Consider the following 22604-nt stretch of genomic DNA (forward strand, 5'->3'; position numbering starts at 1 on the left):
AGAAAATTTTAAATGTGACTTGCATTTGTGTCTGACATCATAGTTGTAGTGACAGTTCTGGCTTGGAGCCTGGAATTTGGAAGACATGTGACTTGTAGAAAAAGGTAGAAAGAGGGAAGGTGGAGAAAGAGAAAACAATCTCTTGTATTTGCAAATATCTTTCAAAGGCAATAAAATCTTCCGTTACTTTGGCTCTTTCTCATAAGAAGGAATACTTAAAAATAGTGGATTAGGTTTCTATTGACAAGGTTTTAGTTCAGTTCTCCCACAAGAAAAATTCAAATTGGGAGGTCATCTGTCAGGGAGAAGGGAAGCTGGACAGAGAAGGGAAGGAAAGAGGCTGTGGTCATGAACAGGTTGTTGCTGTGGGTACCTGGGCTCTTCCCAGTGGAGCTCTCTGGGACATTTGATGGAACAGGACTCAGAGTGGTCCCATCTGTCAGGTGATGAACCTGGGCTGTTCATCCACCAACTGCTAGTAGTTGCTGGTTGAGGGCTGTTCCAAGGGGCATCAGCCTCCCCTTGTTCTCTTCCCAGCATCCCAGCCTGCCCTGCCTGGGGCCAGATAAAGGCCTGGAGCTGAAAGAAACATTTGTTTGCAGCAAAAAGCCATCAGGCCACTTGAGATCAGTAACTGCCTGAGGCATGAGGTTGAGTCCTATAGTGTCTGGTACTGACACCAAACTGAATGTTTTATTTTGTAATCCATGGATTTCAGCAAACATTTATGTAGTCCCTGGTGTATGTATTCATTTTCTCCTCTGATCTTAACAATAGCACAGATAGGTAGGTTTATCATTATCCACACATTATAGATGGGAAAACTCAGCCCAAGAGTCTTTTGTCCAGGAGAATTCAGCTGGGATGGTAACTCCAGTCTCCTCACTCCACATGGGTGGTCACTCATGCCTGACTTCTTGGATTTCTACAAAGCTCCATGAGGAGATGTAAATATAGTGATGTTCTTGAGGTGAGAACAGGAAACTCAAACTTTTGTGGGCTGGGGGTACTGTGTAGAACTCCTTAGATATCCATAGGGAAGTAGATACTTATATCCACTTAGTCCCAAGACTTTTATGCCAAAAAGTATTATCTTTCTTTTGCCAAAGCACAGTCAAAATCAAGAGGTTATAGGACCTGCTGACCGCCACACAGGATGTTAGTGATACAGCTAAATTCTAGAAAACTCCACAGAAGTCCCTGTAGTGGAAGCTTATGGATGCATGGTTCATTGAGAACTGGATTTTGTTACCTTCCCATTACCCAGTCTCTCTTCAAAAGTGTTGTCAGTCCCTTTGGTATTTCTTGGAAACAGTCTCTCTCCTAGCTTCATTTCCCTTTATTATACTTCTAACTGACTCGGTAATTCTTTGTGGACTTCAGTAACACTTGTACTATTTAAATTTGAATAACCCCAAAGGATCTAGATAGGTCAATATGTTTAAACCACAGACTTTCGTCTACATATTAGTTGATTAAAAACAGATTTTATACATGATGTATACTTAATCGAGGGAGGGGGAAGCAAGCAGATGTTTGTAAAATCTAAATGTGTTAGACTATATTTATTTGGCTGTCTTGCTGATTAGCTTTAGAAAAGTCATACCTATGACAATTGAACTGTAAACAGTTAGATGATGTGTTTCCCTAGAAATTTCCTGCTCTGAAGGGTCAGCCAAAAGGAAAAGTAAAAGGATTCCCTAAGATTGATATACCAAAAGAAGTTGACAAATATACCATAAAGTAGTCATATTTAAATAAAGGATTTTGAATAATTGAATGCCTCAAAATTATGCTCTATTCTCTGACCATAAAGCGACTAGTGGTTGCAATTCATTTAATCCAAACAGTAGGAAAACTTTGGTTTTTGTTGCTGTTAGTAAGAGCTTTGAAAGTAAGCTTTTTTTTTTTTTTTTTTTTTTGATGCAAACATGAAATCATTAAATTGTACCTAAATCACCATGTCTGGTTCATTGTCCAACTTTTTGTTGTAACTTGTCCTTTAACCGAGAAATGATCTTTTTTTTTTTCTTCTTTAAAATATTTATATTTGAGACACTTTGAGTATTTCAAAGCCAGAATTGAAGATTTCTTATTGGTCTTCCAGTTCAGGTAAAATAAGCACAAAACCTCCCTCTGAATTCTGAACATGGGAGAATTATAGATGAAATATTTTAAATGGATTTTAAAGAATAATAATCAAGCTTAAATATAAGTGGAAAATCTCCAAAGACCAGAAGTGAAAGGAAGTGCAAAATGGTGAAGGGAGGCTGAAGCTGGGATGCTCAAAAGAAGTAGAGATGAGCTGGGGCAGCGAAGACCTGAGGGCAAACATGGTGGCATGTCTCATGCACATGGCAGGAACCTCAGACCATTCTGTACTCCTGGATGCCACGATACCCTGTGTATATACTCTAGGCTCAGAGGGTACGTCCCACCTTCTCTGGAACTGGAGCCAGACAGAATTCTCATGGAAGGAAGGAGAGGCACTGAATCAAACCACCATCTGTGCCTCTATGGCACATAAGTGTCTTGTGGGAGTGCCCCCTCTGGAGGGGGCATCTCACCTGGCTGGGCTTTGTCAATCCCCAAATCACAACACAGTAAACAAAGTTCACATCAGATGAGCTGTCAGACAGAAATGGTAAGATAAAATCAGATTCTTGGGAAACATTATGCAAACACAGGAAACTATGAATTGCATCCTTGGAACATGAATAGAAAGTAATTCAACTAGAAGAAGATGTGATAAAGATCGTACTGGATACTTACCTGGCAGGGGAGATACCATGATCACAAAGGTGGTTTTCCCAGGGCGAGGCTTATCCATTGCACTCCGGATGTGCTGACCCCTGAGATTTCCCCAAATGTGGGAAACTCGACTGCACAATTTGTGGTAGTGGGGGACTGCGTTCACACTCTCCCCTGAAAAAAAAAAAAAAGATCCTACTGAAAATGAAAAATGTGGTCATTGAAATTATTTTTAAAAATACTTAATAGGATAAACACCAGATTAATAAGCATGCCTTGCCTGGCCAGGTGGCTTGGTTTGTTAGAGTGTCGTCCCATATACCAAAAAGGCTGTGGGTTCGATTCCTAGTCAGGGCACATACCCAGGTTGTGGGTTCAATCCTTGGGACGGGTACAAAAGACAATCAATCCATGTTTCTCTCTCGCGTTGATCTCTCTCTCTCTCTCTCTCTCTCTCTCTCTCTCTCTCTCTCTCCTCTCTCTCTCAAAAAGAAATCAATAAAAACATATCCTCAGATGAAGATTTAAAAGGTAATAATAAGCATACCTTGTTTAAGAATGACCAAAGAGATTTCTGCTTCTGATTTGTGTACTTTAAGTGTGAAATAAAAGTGATTCTTTTCCTGAATATACCGTTCTAAATCTAATATTTAGGAAAGGAAAAAGAGTAGACATTTTCAGAAATAAATTTCACAGCATAATGAACTACTATCACCTTTATGAAATTATCAATTTTTAAAATCCTTCTCATGTTCTTTCCAAATCCTTTTTCTCAGATGGCATTACAACTCCTAGATCTATTTTCTTTTTCATTACATTTCCTTTCACTCTGTATCTTCACTGTATTTGTGGAACTGTCTGTATGTTAAATGCATAGCTGCCCTGGTCATTTGCCCTCTCACACCTCTCTGATCTTGGCATATGATATTGTCCTATCCCTACCCATGGAATACACTTCCCCATGCTCACCTCTTATCTCCATTACATCTTTCTAAGAAATTTTCACTCTGGGTCACCAAAAACTCCCTGTCCCTCTTTCCAGCCTCAGTGGAAAGACTGTATTCTCTTGGAAACCTTCTCCAGGCAGCCCTGACTTTTCTGTTGATTACAGCATCTCTCTCCCAATTGCACAGCCATCTCTTTATGGACAGGGAGTGCATCTTTTTATTTCTGTTTCCCCATTATCTCTTTCAATCTGGCATATAGTGGAAGCTCAATTCATGCTTGTATGGATGGATAAATAAGTAAATGAATGGTATAAATGAAGAGCACTCATAATGAGAAGCAATGGAAAGCTCTTAATGACTCTTACTCAGAATAGAAGTGTATTGTGGTTGAAAATGAGATTTAATAGTCATTGTGGAGAATTTGAAAGTTGATGTTCTAAACTTAAGAAATAATACTTCTAGACTCAAGTAGAATAGTGATCTAAAAAATATAGCACTCAAAGAAATTTGATCTGGCATCGATAGGTTGATAGGCAAAGAATAAAAGCATTTATGGTAAAAGGTACTAAGAGTGAATAAACACCTTGTAAACGCCTTATAAATGCCTATAAATGTCCATAATGTCAGCAATAGCTGGACAATTCATATCTTCCTTCAAAGGATTGGCCTGAGCCTGCCCACAAGATGGTAAATTCTAAAAATTCAATAGTAGTTGATTTGATGTGGGAATACATTCTTTATATTGTTGCCATTTCTGATTTAGATAAAGGGATAGAAATCCAATGACCTTCTTTTTCCCTAGTTCACAACCTAGAAGTAACCTACAACTACTCATTCAGTTGATTATGCCTGAGTTCATGCAAAAAGCAGGAACCGAAAGAATGAAATTTGTACATTTTTAAAGGGTTCTTTTAAATGTGACTTTTCAACATTCAGTTTTAAATCTATAAATACTTGAAACTGCATAAATCTCATTGAGGTTTCTGGAAAAAAAATGTATCAGTTTTCCTGAGTATGAGTAATTTGTGTATAGTAAAATATTAAAAGTATGCAGAATAATATTTTTCCTCTCTTTTTTAAACAGCAAAACTTAGAGAGTAACCTCACCAACCTCATTAAGAGGAACACGGAACTGGAGACCCTTTTGGCTAAACTCATTCAAACCTGTCAGCATGTTGAGGTGAGTATCTTTGTGTGGTGTGTTTCATATAAAAACTGCTATACCACGGTTTATAGACCCTCAACCTTTATATTTTAAAAACTGGAATCTTCTTAAAGTTCGATTTTTTTTTCAGAAACAAAATATATAAGATGGATGAAATTGGAAGGAACTAGAACCTCAGAGACTCTCTTCCCATCAACTGCTTTGTCCTGCCCCCCACTCCCATCATAGCATTCCCTGATCCAGCTTTATTTTGCTTAGCCTTACTAATATTGTAGATTTTAATCAAACTTACAAAGAACAGCCAAGAAAAAGCACTATTTAAAAGGCATTGTATTGGCTGCAGTCACAAATTACCACAAACGTGGATGGTGTAAAACAACAGAAATTTGTCTCACAGTCTAGAGGCCACAAGTCTGAAATTAAGGAGTCCTCATGGCCTTGCTCCCTCTGAAGGCCCTAGATGAGGATCCCTCCTGCCTCTCTCCACCTTCTAATGGTTCTTGTAGCTGCAGCTGTCTAATCTCTGCTTCTTCCTTCATACGGCCTTCTCCCTGTGTGTCTCTGTACCTGTGTCCAAATATTCTTCTTCTTACAGGGGCACCAGTCATTGAATTAGGGGCTACCCTACTCCAGCATGAACTCACTTTAACTTGATTACATCTGCAAAGACCCTGTTTCTAAATAAGGTCATATTCACAGATATCAGGGGTTATGACTTGGGTATATCTTTTGGGGGAATACAATTAAACACACTACAGGTGTATATTAAATGCATCTTGGTTGTAAGATATGTTTCTATAAAAATGATCACAGCTGCAGTATCTTGGGATTAAGTCAAGAGTGTGTAGTCAGCAGTGACAGCAAGGGCAAGTTGCAGAACCCAGATCTTTCTAACCCTCTACTTAGATGGATTCACTTTTGGCAATAATCTCTCCAGGGAACATTTTGAGCCTTGTTGATTAAACAACATTGTAAATAATAGTGAATGAGCATAATGCTTTCATTATTGTAGAGTACAGTGAGTATGTATTATAGAAATAAATGGATGAACAAAATGGAGTGACCCAGGTGCTAGATTTTATTTTTATGATGTGACGGCATTTGATGTTTAGGACAATAAGAAAGAATTATTTCTCTTCAGTAAAAAAATAAAATAAAATTACCCGTGTTTTATGGGCAAATCTTACAAATGCTTTATGGGTTGGGTGATTATTTCATTCAGTTTTAGCTAGTTGCTTCTTAAAACACTAGTGTCTGGTTTTCATTATGGTCTGTAGTCATTTCAGAACAACTGTCTTGCTCCTAATGTAATATTAGTATGGCTTGAATTTACAAAATGCTATTTATCTTAACATGTAAAATGACATTCTATAATGTTTAATAATTTCAAATGACAGATAGATGTGTCATTCAATAAATTTACAAGCCAATTTCATTTTTATTTCAAAAGATTAGATATTTCATTGAGATGTAAGCTTTTAAAATAAAGTTATTACTGAATTGATTGTAGCAGACTTGCAAATAGACACATACAAGCTATTAGAAATTATTCTAGACAAGGAGTAAAGAATATTCAGTTTTTTCACTGTTGTTACTTCTGTATACATCCTTTGGAATAGAAGGAAATGTTTGTGGGTGAGTAAATTTGGTATTTGAGAAATTCACTTTAGATACAAATGAAAGAAAATTAATTACAAGTAGAAAAAATATGGTACTAGCAGTACCTATTTTTTTTCATGGTCCCTTCATTATAATTATTAATATTTTCAAAGTATGATTTTCAAAAAATTGAGCATCCATGAAACCTTTATAATTTTGTCAACCAGTATCACCCCAACAAATTCAATAAAAAGGAAAAACATAGAACTCTAGGAATTATTTTTAAAATTGTACATCCAATTCTCATATAATAATCAAATGAGGCTACACTGAAGATTTATTTCACTAATTAATGAAGGAACCAACAAGATTGTAAAGCTAGCTTAAAGGAAGACAGCAGAAGCTGATACACACAAACAGTGGGGGAGGAGCAGAGTAGGGGAAAAGAATGATAGAATAATAGAGCTAAATTAGGTGAAAAACTGGTTAGTAACCTGAAGGGCAATAAAGTCATAACATTTGGGCAAAATAAGTTGCATATCATCAGTTTTCTTTAAGTTAACATTTAACTTTGGAGAGACTACATCCTAATCAATAGTGACTAGAAAGTCAAGCTCGTTATATACCAGATGACCCTTGCTTAGTCTGGCTTGATGGAGTATGCTCTAGTGTGGCACAAGAAGGACTCATAGTCTTTTTGGCTTATTTCCAATTTTTGGATAATTTAGCTTACCATGAATTTCTGCTCTTCCTGTTCTAGATCATTGGTCTATGAGCTGTGTTTGCTAAGCAGATATTTCTGAGTAAGGGTGTAAATGTTTGCCTGTGGTCAGTTAAAGTGTTTAGTTTGTTTAAGTGTCACACTAGCTTGTCCATCCTATTAGTGCTTATGGAGCATTCATTGTGTGTGTGTTGCACTGTGCTAGATGCCAAGGACCCTGCCCATAAGGAGCTTACTGTCTTGACTAAGACAAAAGAGCAATTATAATATATACAAAATAGAAAATTTCCATGAGAAAGGTGTGGATTATATAATTTGGAATTTCAGCAAAGTGAGAAATTTCTTCCAGATGGGGGGTGGGGCAGATAGTACAATCTGAGCCTACCTTCAAGGATTGGTAACATTTGGGCATATGGAGGGATGGGAAAGGCATGGAGTCGAAAAATGAAGAGTGTATATACACAAAGCAATTAGTTCATTCTTTACAAACAGAAGGTGTGTTGAGGGGGATAAGTAGCAACTGGCTTTGGAGAGATGAGAGCTGGGTGGACTTGAATATTGCATCTAAGTTTGAACTTTATTTGGTCTTGAAGGGTTAGCGAGAGTTCAGGAAACACAAAGACCTATGTAACTTTCACAGTTACAATCTGCATCCCTCTTTTAAGGAAATATTTTTGGTTATTGGGAAAATAATGTGGCTATCTTGGTGCAAAATGATCACGTGTTCAAGGGAAAATGTCACAACACTAGTAAACTCCAAAAAGGTAATGGAATTTGTTAGGCACTAGCATGATGGCCTTTTGAGTCGGTGCAGTGGAAAAGAGTTTCCGGGTTCACATCCTATGTTCCTAGACTGTATTTCTTCCTTTTCCTCTTCCTGAAGGTGTCCTTGTGTTTGAGTATGAGCAGTCCTCCGGAAAATAATCCCTATGCCAGCTGGAGCTAAAAAAACATAAAGCCCAGAGGTAACTCTGAATTGTTGTAACTGAAATCAATGAGTTCCCACAGAACCCTGAGGAAATGCCACATCCTTATAAGTCCACACCTCCTTCCTGGGATTCACTCTGCTTTTCTTTAGAATGAAAAGAGTTTGAAGGTCTCCATTCCCATTGTTTGCATAACTTGTTTTTAAAACAAGGGTAAGCAAATGAAATGACTTTTTTGATACTAAGTACCAAATATTTTTTAAACTAGAGTTTGGAGGGTATGAAGGCAAAGGCAGTTTAGGACTCAAGAGGTAGAGGCATTGAAAGAGCAGTATCAGCTAGACTTCCAAGAAGTGTTTGTATAATCTGACAGTTGGAATTCTAAAACCTAGTGGGCTTTTAGTCACTGGGTTTAGTTTTCTTCAGGAGGAGAATACAGTCGAAAATTCCATTGGGATGAGTTTGATGTGAGTTATATATGGGGTATAGGACAAGCCTATGGGAAGTGATCAAAATGTGGGTCAGCTATAGAACTTAACGTGTCTAAGTGTAATATGGACTTTTCCTCTTCATCATCTTATCCTTCTTTTCTTTAAAAAAACCGGAGGACATGCCTGGCCGGTGTAGCTCAGTGGATTGAGCACCATCCCATGGACTGAGAGGTCCCCAATTCAATTCCTGGCCATGGCACGTGCCCAGGTTGCGGGCTCAAACCCCAGTAGGGGGCATGCAGGAGGCAGCTGATCAATGTTTCTCTCTCACATAGATGTTTCTCTCTCTCTCTCTCTAAAACAAAAACCTCAGAGGGCCTAGTTTCTTAGCTAAGCAAATACTTAGAATTACTGATGCGTACCAAATTCTTCACACATTCTGAAAATCAAATTCTTTCACAAAGAATACAACACTGGGCACACAATAGATGTTCATTTTGAGAATTACCAGTTATCAATGACTGAATCTACATGAGATGGTAAAGAAAAACTGTGAAAGGGTGGCTAATTGCTATAGCAGTTTGAAGAAGATAAAGGCTCAACTAACCTCACTATCCTTGCCAGGCTCAACCTAGAAGGGCATCCTGTAAGCCAACATCCCATCAAAGTCTTGGCATTAACTCCTTTGGCTTATTTTGCCTTGTTTGCAATAACTTCTTAAAAATTCCTTTTGCTATTGTTTTTTCACACTAAAATTTTAAGCTATTTTTTCTCTTATTTGAATGGAAAGATTACTCTCTTTCTGGCTTTCTCTGAGCTTTTCCAATGGCAGGGGACATGTGGAGTGACAAATTTCGATTTTTGTTCAGATGTTGGGCTCTGTAAATTGAAAAAGAAGAGGGTGATGTGTTATGGTACCTTGTAAGAAATGGTGAAAATTAATTTGGGAAAAGATGGGATCTCTAAAAGGTATTTTCAGTAATTCATCAAACCCTAAAGGCATTCAATTGTAAACTTTGAAATATGGGGGAAACTCTCTTGGAGGATGAACTTTTATGTTTAAATTAATTTTGTTGTGCAGTTTTATGTCAAAGCACTCTCTCTATGGAAACTTTGGCAACTGCTTCATCTAGAGCTATTAGATTCAGATCAGCATCTGAATACCAGACATGCTATTTGTGTCTTGTGAATGGGTGTCTAACCTTGAATGATGTGTATCCCACCAGGGGCCTACTTGAACATCGAAAGTCATAATCCATTTTTACTTGCAGATAAGGGTTAGATTCCTAACTGTCCGAGTCCTTATGAGAAAGCTCTCAAGGTATAATTTGAGTGAGATTCTGGGCCTCCTTAAATCACATCAGGCAACCCACAGTCATCCATGGCTCTCCACCTAAATAGTTCTAGGATGATGATAATGTGATGGTGCAAATATGATGTCATTTAGAAACTAGATTATGCTGAGCCACTGTGGTAAAGGCTGATCTCCCAAGTTCAAATCTTAGGATTCCCAAGACAAAGGAGAAAAGGAACTCTCAGCTGCACAGAAATTCATCATCTCTGGAGAAAATTCATATTTTTATGCCTACATGTGTATAAGGGCTACGTATCCAATTTACTCCAAATTTGCTAAAATTGACAACTCATGAGGCAAGTGTAGCTTTGCTCAGTGGAGATGAAATTTAATGCATATTAAAGTAATCTGTAGCACATACTTCAATATCTCTCCTTAGATTCAATGCCCTTGTCTTAAAAAATATTGATTTATAACGGATGTTGGGTCCTGTTACCTTCTTAGTTATATTCATGAGGAATAATTAGAAGACATAGGTAGAAAGTCTTCCAGTATTACAGAATAAGAGATTAATCTTTGAATGAATGAATGAATGAATGAATGAATGAATGAATGAATGACTCTAAAGCTTAGTTAGTTTGGTCTACAAAATAACATTCCCAAGTTTCAACTCTGAAACTTTTTTCAAAAACATGATCCAGCCCTGGCCAGTTTGGCTCAGCATTGGCCTGCGGTCTGGAGAGACTTGGGTTTGCTTCCCGCTAAGGGCATGTACCTCGGTTGCAGTTTGTTTCCGGCCCTGGTTGGGTCATGTGGGTGGCAACCACTCCATGTGTCCCTTTCACGTCGGGGTGAGGATAAAAAAAAAAATTTTAAACAAAACAAAAAACATGATCCAACCTTTCACTATCTGCTAATCTGTCCAATTTGGATGGAATGACTATTGTGTCATATTCAGAATTCTACCAGGTTGCTCAGGTTGGAGTACAATCATATGTATGTGCCTCTGAAGATGGTCCCTCTGACATATTTGAATTTAGTAATGCAGATTTGCAAAGTCCATGCTTAGATGTGAAATAATCGGCCTTAATTGGGGGACCAGTGGATGAGCAGTGGGAATGAAGAGAGAAGACATCATTTTAGTGATGTACTTAATGTGGTTTCTTCACATAATATAGGAATTCTTGATCACATCTCCCCTACACTATTCCACCACAATTTCTTTGCCTTGAAATATCGAGATGCTTGCCTACAGCAGCAGGGATGATGTTTCTCACATAATATACAGAATGATAAGAACGGGCTGTGACAAATTTTTAAAATGACCATTGTAGTTGTAACTCAGCTTTCACATGAGATCTTGGTAGTGAATGGATCCAGGTGAGAGGGTCAGAAGTGGGAGAGGAATGATTCCTGGTGAGAAGGTGACTGTCAGGTAGAAGTTTAGGTCCCAGTCTTGCTCCCATGCATGTTGTTCAGAGACAAGCATGATCCCAACCATGCTTTATTTTGTTAATGAAACCTCTTTAGTTTCTGCTTCTTAATATCTAGTTTAAGTTCTTTTTCTCAATAAATGAATATAAAATTGCTTTTTACAATAATCAAGCCAAACTTATCTTTGTTACAGTTTCTGAGAGAAACGGGACACATCATCTTTTACCTTCATTCGATTCGCTTCTATTTGTAATTTCTAAATGCTGTTGTGAAAACTGAAGAGCTTTGTTCTAATTTTGAAATTCCCCAGCAAAATAATTGAGTCATGCATATAAAATGTTCGTTAACAAGAGGACAATTGTAGCACTGGTTATTTTTGTTTGAAACAGAAAGATGAAATTTTAAATTCAGCTATTTAAAAAGCCTGAGGCTACCACTGAATGAATGCAAAGGGCTTTCAGTGAGGAGCAGCACAAATAAAGATTTTTACAACCAAGTGAGGTAACTTCCCAGCCTAGGAATTTATGATAGAGCTTTTACTATGCTTTTAAAAATATTTTCGCCAGATATATTTTCCTATATATGAGGTGATGAAAACTATCATAGTATCTGAATTCTCTAACTAGACCAGCTCCATATCGGGCTATGATAAAGGTCAAGGATGCCATAGGTTGAGAACATGGTTCCTCGCCCATCCTTGCAGGTGTTGAGATGATGACTGTGTCCATGGTTACAGGTCCACAACAAGGGGTAGCCTTAGTGTATTGATAGCATAGGGGGGTAGGACTTATGCAAATTACACACAAAACAATAATGACCAAGCTCCTATTACTTCCTGATTTAATTATCCCAATAGCCTTTTGACGTAAATGTCATTGAAAGGACCAGAGGAATGTGACTTGAAGCAAGACACAACAGGAATCAGTCAGTAAAGCAATGAATTGAATCCAGTCAAGTAGTAAAGCAACTGGAGTGATTACTGAACATCAGCCACTCAAACCAGGTGATAGAATTGAAAGAGAGAATTAAAAAGTTAGATTTCTAGGGCAATTCTCATGGTAAGAAACAGTCCCATGTGCTGGGGAATTGGAAACTCTGTCCAACTCACCATCACAGGAGCCCGATGAGTATGCAGCTGTGGTAACAGTAGAACCAGTGAGCCTTCAGGTCTTGTGAATTATTCTCAAATATTTGGCCATTAATCCTTGACCTGGTAACCTCAGTTTCTTTGAGATGATCAGTGTGCTTCCTTTAGCAAATGAAATTCTTTTGTTCTTCCTCCCCAAGAGGTTTGAGATTTGCATTTAAAGATGAAGACCTAAATAATATCCATAGAATCAACATATTGTGCAACAATTTAGGACTAAAACATATGTTTATATTTTAAGGGTTTGTAGCATTTAAGAAAATATGACACATTACAGAAATTTGATAGATTAGCTTTGAGATTCCAATCTGAAACATGTAATTTATTTTAGACCTGTGATTTTAAGTTGTAAGCGTAAAACGATTTGTTTCAAACCAAAATTGTAATGTTCAAGAGAGCTTGAGTTTCACTACATTTGTAAGTTTAATTTATTAGATTTCTAAGCGCTACTTAAGGACTTGGGAAGGTTTACCACGTTAGGGTTTTATTTTTACCTCGTTAGGCATTTAAAGTGCTTATAAAATAAATTGAGTATGTTACATTTATAAATGCCATTTAAAATGTTACAGGAATTTGGTGATAAAAATCTGAATAATGATTTTTATTTAGATTGGGTGAGAATTGCCTGGAAGAGGGGCTCGAGGGTACTTTCTAGGGTGATAGAAATATTTTATATCTCATCAATAACCACGTGCTGTGTGCTAAATGCAGGAGATACTAGGAAAAGAAAGCTACCGTCCTGCTACCCCAGGAGTCCAGCCAACCAGGAGAGGGAATAGACATGCACTTAAAGACCATGAGGATTTCTGCCCAAGGACTGTATCTATATCAACAAATCACTATGTAGTTTTTCTTAAGCTTTTAGGTTCAAATTATGAATCTCATTATTCTACTCATAAATCCAAGGAATTTTATAAAACCAAGAATAATCGCTCTCAGGAGTCCTTAAATCAATGTTTGATTAACTCAAGTTGAACAGACTCCACTCCATTAAACAATCAATTCTAACTATAAATTAGTTGATTAAGTTCCCATAAAGATTTTGTTTAAATTGAGGTAAAATTTACATACAGGCCCTAGCATGGTGCTTTACACATTGTGGGAACTCAACAAGTCCATTGGATTGCTTCGTGTGTTGTCACTGGGACACTGGTAACAGCCTCCTCATTCATGGAGAAATCGGAACGTCCTCATTTCTTCTCACTCATTCTGTAGCTACTAAGACTATTGCAAAGAGCTCTGGAAGCCAGTAGCTTTAGCCACCTACACTTAATTGGAGAAAGAAGTAAAACAACACTGAGAGGCAGGCACTGCATCGAAAGTTTAGTTTGCTGCCAGAGTCATAATAAGCACTGAATGAAAATGTGTGTGGTTCCCAGTGTTATAAGTGGGGGTTGCCAGGGGAAGTGTTGGTTTCTTTTTGGTACAAAATGTTTCTTCTTTTAGCATGTTATCTGAAAATAATGATGCCAAAGGAGTGAGATCCTAAAGGAAGGTGGGTTTTTGTTTTTTTTAAATCTCTGACATAGCCTTGAGCGGATCTTAATGAAAGAATGGGTGCCTGGGGAAACAGTGCCAACAAATGCCCATGTAAAGATACCACATGCCAATGCCAACCTGGATTCAGGCTTTGGCTACTTAAACAAAGGGTTGCTTTAATTTTTGCAGAATAAAGTATTTTTTTCCTTCTGTTTTTCATGAAATGGCCTTACAGAATTCCTCTTGTTTGTGGTCTCAAAAAAAATTAGAACTATGCCCATGAGGCCGGCTTTTAAAGGTTCTATTAAACAACAAGAAGGCTTTGTTCTCGGTGATAAAATTCAAGCAAGCAGTGTTTCCATGACCTGGCAGGGTGCTGCCTCCACCAGCGCTGATCCTGACAGTCGTAAAAGGAGCATTCTGTTTCTCAGGTAGGACGATGAGAAGGCAACATCTGTCAGGTTTGTATGTAGAAATATAGTTGACCTTTCAGATAATGGACTAATCCTTAACTCAAGTTTTTAAAATCCAGTTTTACTGCAGAAACTGTGCGCATTGAAGCATAAAGCAGTGAAGCCATTGTTTTAGAAAGACAGTAATTTCACAGAGAGTTGAAGTGATGGAAAAGTGAGAGGTCTCTAAATAAACAGATGTATATATTTTAGTCTGACTTATTAGATTTCATGTGTTTTCTTTTCCAGGCAACTTTGCCTGCCACTGCTCAAAGTTAGACCTGTTTATGGTCAATTTCTAATGAATGTCTGTAGGTAGGTGATGGCCCCAAAGTTAGGAGTGACCAAGGTTAGGATAGAAACCACTGTTAAATGCAAACTCTGTTCAGCCCCACAATTAGCCCTAAGTCATTGGAGCTGTAAATCAGCAATTTTCAACCAGCGCACCACAAGCATTTTTAAAACGTGCAACACCTGACTAGTTAGGGACACTGACCTCTTTTCCCTTAGATTGTCAAATAAAATAATGACAACAGCCGTCACAACAATAGCCGTCCAGTATGAATGAATTCAAATTATACCTATTTTTTTGTCAGAAAGGCAAAATATATATATATTTTTTGCTGTGCCATGGAATTTTACTAATTGGTTTCTGTGTGCCATGAGATGAAAAAGGTTGAAAATCACTGCTATACAACAAACTGGGCGAATGGGACCCTTGTGCCCTCTGACATGGGACCCTTGAGCCTTTCCTCAGAAACATCCAGATTATAATCCCCTGTAATGGAAGTACTCCTGTCTGTAACTCACTCCCAGGCCCGTGGAGCACCCACCAGTCCTTTGTCCTCTGACCTGACAGCTTCCATCTGCAAACCACTAAGAATCTGCCTAGGGGCTTTCTGCCCATCCACTGCCAACAGCCTTCAACCAGCCACTGATGGAGGATATTAGCTAAGTCCCACTCTTCTTCCTCATCAGCTGGAGTGTTCTGCACTGTTTCCCTAAGTTACCCATTAAGATTCCAGTTGCCCACAGTGGATGCCTCAGAAAGACAGAAACAGAGCTTCACATTTTCCAGTTGTACTTCCAAGTGTGAGCTTTATCGGTGATTTAATCAGATATGGTTCCCTCACTGTATAACACAGCAAAGAACAGGGATTCAGTCCTCATTCTTCACAGCTTTGCAGGGGAGCAGATGGCATCCATACTTGAGTAACTCAAGCCTGAATAGGAGTCCAACTTTGTATTTTTCCAGTACATCTCTATTCAGGAATCATAGCAAACAACTAAAAAGAATGCCACTTAATGAGAAATGGCATGTAAGACTGAAAATGAGTAATGGAAGGTCGTGGGGTAGAAGCTTCCTCTTTCCATTGGAAATGACTTCCCTTCCCTGAAACACATCACCTCCATCCTCTCCGGCACTCATTTAACCATCCTCTTCTGTAAGAGATTTTTTTTTCTTTTTTCTTTTCTTTTACCTCTGACCACAATGTCTAAAGGCTAATTTTTGCTAAATACATTTGTTGAAATTTATTTGAAAGTATCACTTTTCAGAAACTTGATGAAAAAAAAAAAAACTTCATAGAGACAAGTGCCCATGACAGGTTAATTTTTTTTTTCTGTGTGCCCAACCCAAACGGAAGGGTGTGAAGCATTTGTTTTATAAAGTATGTAATTAATAAAAGAAAGGAAGGGAGGGGTTTATTGTTTTTGAATGAATTATGAGCAACACCTTCCATTCTACTTCTTTTTGGAACTGCTTTGAACAGTTACCATTAAACACAAAAAGAGAAGTCTGTGGCATTAATGCCAAGAATGCGAGATTCCAGTCAGTAGAGTGTGTTCAGAAAAGCATCTTGGGAAGAGCAGCAGTTTTTACAACTGACAGAAGCCAGCAGGACATCATGGGGAAAGGAAAAACCATACTGCAATATATTTCATTTTAATGCAGTCATTGCACTATTCATGCCTTGAAGGAAGAAAATTAATGTTTATCAAGCACCTGCTGTGTACCAGAAACCTTACAGATATTTTCATGGAAAGTATGAAAATAAGGAAACAGTCCATAACCTTTTCCTCTATGCTAGAGGTTGGTAAACTATGTCCCTAGAGCCAAATCTGACTCATCACCTGTTTTTGTAAATAAAGTTTTATTGGAACACAGCCACACCCATTTGATTACATATTGTCAGTGGCTGATTTCTTACTACAATAGTGGCACTGAGCAGTTACAACAGAGACATGGTCCACAAATGTAAATATTTACTCTCTAACCCTTTACAGCAAAATTTCCCAACTTCTGTTCTACATCATGGAAGACTTTTCTCTGTTCTCCCAGACCCAACCCCGCGCCCCCCTCTTGCACCAAGAAGTAACCTTTAAGTATTGTATTTGGGATTCAAAAGTGACTCCCAAAATTCTGGAGTTAGTTCTTGTATTATACCTTCCAAAGCCAAAACAGATGTAAGTTTTGATTCATGCTAGAAAGTCTCCAGGTAATCAACACAGGTTGACTGGTCCTAGAACTTACCATGTTGATTCTATATGGACATTCCAAATGAACAGAGTTTTATGAACAACTATGACAGTTACCATTTATCAATTAATTATTATGTGCCATACATTTTTCAGTGGTGTTTCATGTACTCATTCATTTACTTCTCACCACAGTCCACTCAAGGGTTTCTCTGCCTCAGCACTTGTGGCATTTGGGTCACATTGGCTGGACAATTTTCTGGTGTGGTGGGCTGTCCTGAGCGTTGGTGGATGTTTAGCAGCATCTCTGACCCCTAGTTGCCAGGAGCATACCCTTCCCTCCCCTCCTCTCTATTCCCAGTTGTGGCAACTGAAAATGTCTCCAGCCATTGCAGGTATCCCCTAGGGGAACACCTGGTGTACCAGGTGATATTTTATTTATTATGCAGATGAGGAACTTGAGAAATGGATAGTTTTGACAAATGCTCAAGGACTTACAACAGTAATTAAGACCTGGCATTCAATCTAAGGAAGACTTCTTCAGGACCCTGAGTTCTGAGCTACTGCCTTCTCTAGCCCTGTTTATTTCACCTTGTTTAACAGTTTTGTTTTACTGAAAAATTAACAACATCAACAACAGCTTGGATGGGCATGTTGTGTGTGCTACTCTTGTGAGCAAAATTTATTGTGTGAAGCTTCAAATTATAGGCATTCACAGTGGTATCCTGGTTGGACACTTTTATCATATTGTTAGTTGTGTTTCATTTATAAGAAGACTTTTATTGCCCAGCTCACCACAGTGTGTTGCCATTTTTAATAGCATCTTGCTCCTGATCTAACATTCAAGCTTCACAGTCTCAGAAACTTAAAGAAAAAAGGATTTATCATGAGGTTCCTGGGAACTATTTTTTTCTCATCACAGAAATCTGTCAAACCCCATCTGGATAGTTAATCAATATGTAAAATTTCCACCACATCACTCTGTGGTAAAGGCCAGAGTACATGTAGCTGGAGTCCATGCTTCCACTAGTGCTACTTCCCACCAAAAACACTTTATGAAGGGATTTCATTTTTATTTTTCTGAAAAGCCTTTCTTAGGTTTTAAAACTTTTAGTCAAAATTTTTCAGTATTAAGTTCACATATTAAATATTTAAAAATAAAAATATTGTCCGATACTTAGGCTTCTCCCCCAAAGACAGGGACCCTGGGAACTTGGCCATTCTTCCCTCTCTCATCTACTTGAGCTAGGTCCACAAATATTTTCCTTTGGTGTGAGAGAGTTTCAGGGTGAAGATTACATATAAACATATTAGATGAATTACAGTAATACAGTCTGCTCTTACTCAATTCTGCTTGGCTCAGTTTTATATACAAAGTCAAGTATTAGAGTCCCTTTCATTGTTCCTTCTGGCAGCTCTGTCTAACTTCTGCCCCAGGGTCTGGAATGTTCATCACAGCTGCCTTTGCCAATAAAACCCAAAGCACCCTCAGATCCTCATATTTCTCTTTGCACCTGGTCAGTGGTCCATGGCAGGGCATAGAGCCCACTTAAATACAGGTTTTCCCTGTCCCCTCACCTTCCTGGCCAAAAGTTTAGTTTATCTGCAGCTCATTTGTGTTTCATTTGCTCCAGCCCTGGGCAGAGTGGAATTAAGTCCTGTAATCTTGGTCTTTTTGAGCGTGATGGAATTGTTATGGATATACAACTATGAAATAAGAGTGTTACTGGAATATAATAATACTAATCCCTTTATCTTTGTATTCACACTGAAAATTACATATTCTTATTAATGGAGAAAAGTGCACCAACATAGCATCAGATAAAAAAGAGTTTTAACCTTTCTCAAGGTAACCTTAATTTGAATCATGGTACAGCATTGCTTTTGCCATGAGGACCGATTTTAGGCACGTTTGTGAAGTATACATTAGTCTTCTTTAAAATATGTTTTTATTGATTATTTAGAGAGAGGGGAAGGAAGAGAGAGGTAGAAACATCGATGTGAGAGTGAAACCTCAATTGGCTGCCTCCTGCATGCCCCCTAGGGGGGATCGAGCTCGCAACCTGGGCATGTGCCCTGACCTGGAATCAAACCGGGATCTCTCAGTCCATGGCAAGATGCTCAGTCCACTGAACTGCACCAGCTGGGCTAGACATTTGTCTTTTAAACCCCCACTATTGTTGGTAGTGACTTCAAGTATAGCAAGGTTTGAAGTCTTACACTAGTGGGGTTGCAGTTTGATCATGTAATTTTAAGAATGAACTAATGGTGGGCCAGTGTGGTAGGGGCTCTTCTGGGCTATGCAGGTCAAGGCGTACTATTCTTGTGGAATTCAAAGTGAATGGTGGCCTCTGGAACTATGCGATGCTAGCACCTCTCTTTCCTCAACACCCTGAAATAAATTTTCCTTTCTCCAACATTGGGATTATCTTCTCCTAAACTCAGTTCAGTGTTTGCATCAAGTCAGCATATCCTGTTCACAAGAGGAATTAAAAGGTTTTATTCTGAAAATCTAGAGATGGCTAACTCATTTTAATGAGTTCATGAGGATTTCTAAAATGCATATTGATAAGCTCAATTTCACTGTGAGAAGTAGCCAGATATTTTCCCCCATTGATGTTTCCTTCTGAGAGTTCGATAAAATATTTCTAAAGATGTTAAGGCCACACATGTCTGAAATCTAACAATGTTTATACTCTGCACCGAACATCTCATTTTGCAGTTAAATACAAGTCAAATGAAAAGAGTAAGTTTTTTGAAATACTTAGAAACTGTTTACAGACTGCTAAAGAACATTTCACAGACACGAAGTCCAATTTTTAGTGTGTGTATGTAATTAAATCCTTAAATGTTTATACGTATATGACAAGAACAAAATACTAAATAGTCTTGCCCTGGCCGGTTTGGCTCAGTGGTTAGAGTGTCAGCCCACGGGCCAAAGAGTCTCAGGTTCGATTCCAGTCAAGGGCACATACTTCGGTTGTGGTTCGATCCCCGGCCATGGTTAAGATTATGCGGGAAGCAACCGATCAGTGTGTCTCTCACATCGATGTTTCTCTCTCTTCCTCCTTCACGCTCTATTTGAAAATCTATGAAAAAATATCCTTGGGTGAGGATTAAACTATATATATATATATATATATATATATATATATATATATATATATATAAAATGGACTTCTTCACCCCACCCCTTCTGTGAAATACTGTAACACTGCTATACCATAAAACAGCAGCGGAGCTCTTGACTGAGCATTGCTAACCAACTGCTCTCTAGAAAATAGCCAACCCATTTATGTTATCATTGATTAATCTAAGGAATGAGCACATGTAACTGCAGTTCTAGAAAAGGCAGATAAGCAGTGCACCCAGTGGCAATTTACACAGGACTGCAAATGATTATTGGAATCTGATATGAGGGTTAATGAGGCTGAGTAGCCCTCAATGCTGAATTAGGTCTCAGGGCTAGGAGAGGCAGACATGAGTGTTTACCTTCTATGCTCACTTCATTGCTGGACTTTCTAATTTCTCTTTGATTAGGCTGTAACAGGATCAAAAAGTCACAGTCTGTCAAAGAGAAACAGCAAAATTACAATAGGAATAGGAGACAGAATCAACCAGTCCCTACTGGCTAACAGAAGGCTCTGTTCTTCTGTTTCTTAATTACATAATTTCCCTTCCCATTCTACCCTTCCTGCCCCCCCCCAAAATACTTAGAACAATTGGGGACATACTAGGTAGTAGGTAAATATAATTGATTCTCATTATTCAGGGTATTTTATAAAGTAGCCAGGAACACTAAATTGGCTAACACTGAACTGTTGCCCTTAAGAAAATTATGCGTGTGTGCGCACTCGCACATACACACACTTCTTATTGATTATAATCCTAAATCCTAAAAACAAATCATCCTGTTAGATTCTATTTTCTTGATTTTATAAAAGAGTAAAGGAAGTTCTAGACTGTTAATTGGCTTTCCCCAGACTGCCTCACTAATAGAGGTCAGAGTTGGGACTCATACGCCATCCCACTGGCCCCAGAGTCAGAGCTTCTTGCACTGCACTGGCCTTGTGTCTCCATCTGTGGTCACATAAGAGCTGAAACAAGAAGGTCAGGTGTCTCTGTTCAATCTCAGCTGGGTGCTGGTAGGGTGACTTGGATCTTTCCATGCTCTGCACATACCTGCAAATGGGTATGAAAAGGCTACAAGTATTGACTTGGGGATTAAATTAATTTTCAAATTTTAGCATGTTGGAAAATTCACAAATACAGAATCTTCGAATAATGAGAATAGACCGTATAATTTGTGAGTAGGTACAGTCTGTTAAAAGCATTTACACAATGGACTACTACTTGGCCGTAAAAAAAAAAAAAAAAAGGAAATTTTACCCTTTGCAACAGTATGGTTGGACCTGGAGAGTATTTTGCTGAGTGAAATAAGCCAGTCAGAGAAAGATAAGTATCACATGATCTCACTTGTATATGTGGAATCTAATAAACAAAATAAACTGCCGAACAAAATAGAAACAAACTCATAGACAGAGAACAGACCTACAGCTGTCAGAGGGGAGAGGGGTTTGGGTGCAAAAGGTGAAGGAATTAAGAAAAAACACAGACAACAGTATGGTAATTATCAGAGGGGAAGGGAGAGGGAGGTGGAAGAGGGCAAAGCAGGGATAAATGGTGGTGGAAAGCAACTTGACTTTGGGTGGTGAGCACATGATACAGCGTGCAGATGATGTGTAATAGAGTTGTACACTTGAAACCTGTATGATTTATTAACCAAAGTCACCCCAATAAATTCAAGAAAGAAAAGGGGGTGGAGCAGTCACGAGTGTCTGCAAACACCCTTTCCACATTATTTGGCTTGTTCCTTTTCATCTCCCAGCAGACTTGTCAGATAATTTTTGACAACCAACAAAAAGGACTCTACTCTCAGCCATGTTCATTAACAGGGTATGCTACCTTCTTTAATTTCCTTTATAGGTGTCATGATTTGAAAGTTTATTTATTTATTGAGATGTTAACCTGTTACTCTATGCTTGTATGTAAACTCTGTGATAATGAGAACTTTGTCTCTCTTGGACCTCATGGGATGCCCAGTACATGGAATTCTGTCTGACACACTGTGAGAACCCAGTTGCTATTAGTAGAATAGATAGATGCAGGAATCCACAGTTGTATATAGTTCTTTCAGAGTGAAAACCACAGTGTTTTGTAAGAGTTGTCATGACTTGAGCTTGCATGCCATCAGCCATGGCACTTGCAGCCTCAATAAAAGTAGTAGGGCCTTTTAAAATATATAATAACTCCTGAAAGAAGAAATACATTCTGAAAGAATTGAGATGGAATATAACTTTAGGAGAATTAATTTAGAGCATTCTGTAAAGAGATAACTTAGTAGTAAGGATTAGAAGATAATAATGGGGAGAAAATGATGCATTTCCAGATGAAAAAGGAAGCTGTAACTCCAGATGAGAAGAACCATGCTATGCACATGGCTGAGGCCAAAATAGGATGCGGTGAAAGTGACTGAGTGTAATTGAAAGGAGGAAAAAAGTAACAGTGAGGAGCCTGGAATGGGGAAAGGGCTCAATTTTAAGCTATATTTTGTTCGATGATGTCAAGGGCTCTGCAGGATAAGGGCCCTATTTCCATTGTCATCCAGAGGTGGCATATAGTACTCACCCACTTATCACTGGCCATCATTCCTAATTATCTCCATTCTTGTCTTTAGGTTAGGGACCAAGGAGACTTAAGACACAAAGGTGGAAGTATAA

The 22604-nt window shown here is 38.3% G+C and overlaps 1 protein-coding gene and 1 non-coding gene across 2 annotated transcripts in view; both read left to right on the forward strand.

The window, feature by feature from the left end:
• MID1 (midline 1) overlaps positions 1 to 22604 on the forward strand; it is a 142117-nt gene that overhangs the window by 78589 nt on the left and 40924 nt on the right. Inside the window, exon 3 of the mRNA XM_036271502.1 lies at positions 4783 to 4878. Coding sequence (XP_036127395.1) covers positions 4783 to 4878 — 96 coding nt within the window. The remainder of the gene's footprint in view (positions 1 to 4782; positions 4879 to 22604) is intronic.
• Positions 2765 to 2928, forward strand: LOC118636773. The gene has a single exon (XR_004960757.1). It is a non-coding gene; the product is annotated as a U1 spliceosomal RNA (small nuclear RNA).

This window comes from Molossus molossus, unplaced genomic scaffold (genome assembly GCF_014108415.1).
Source record: "Molossus molossus isolate mMolMol1 unplaced genomic scaffold, mMolMol1.p scaffold_m16_p_2, whole genome shotgun sequence".
Lineage (NCBI taxonomy): Eukaryota > Metazoa > Chordata > Mammalia > Chiroptera > Molossidae > Molossus > Molossus molossus.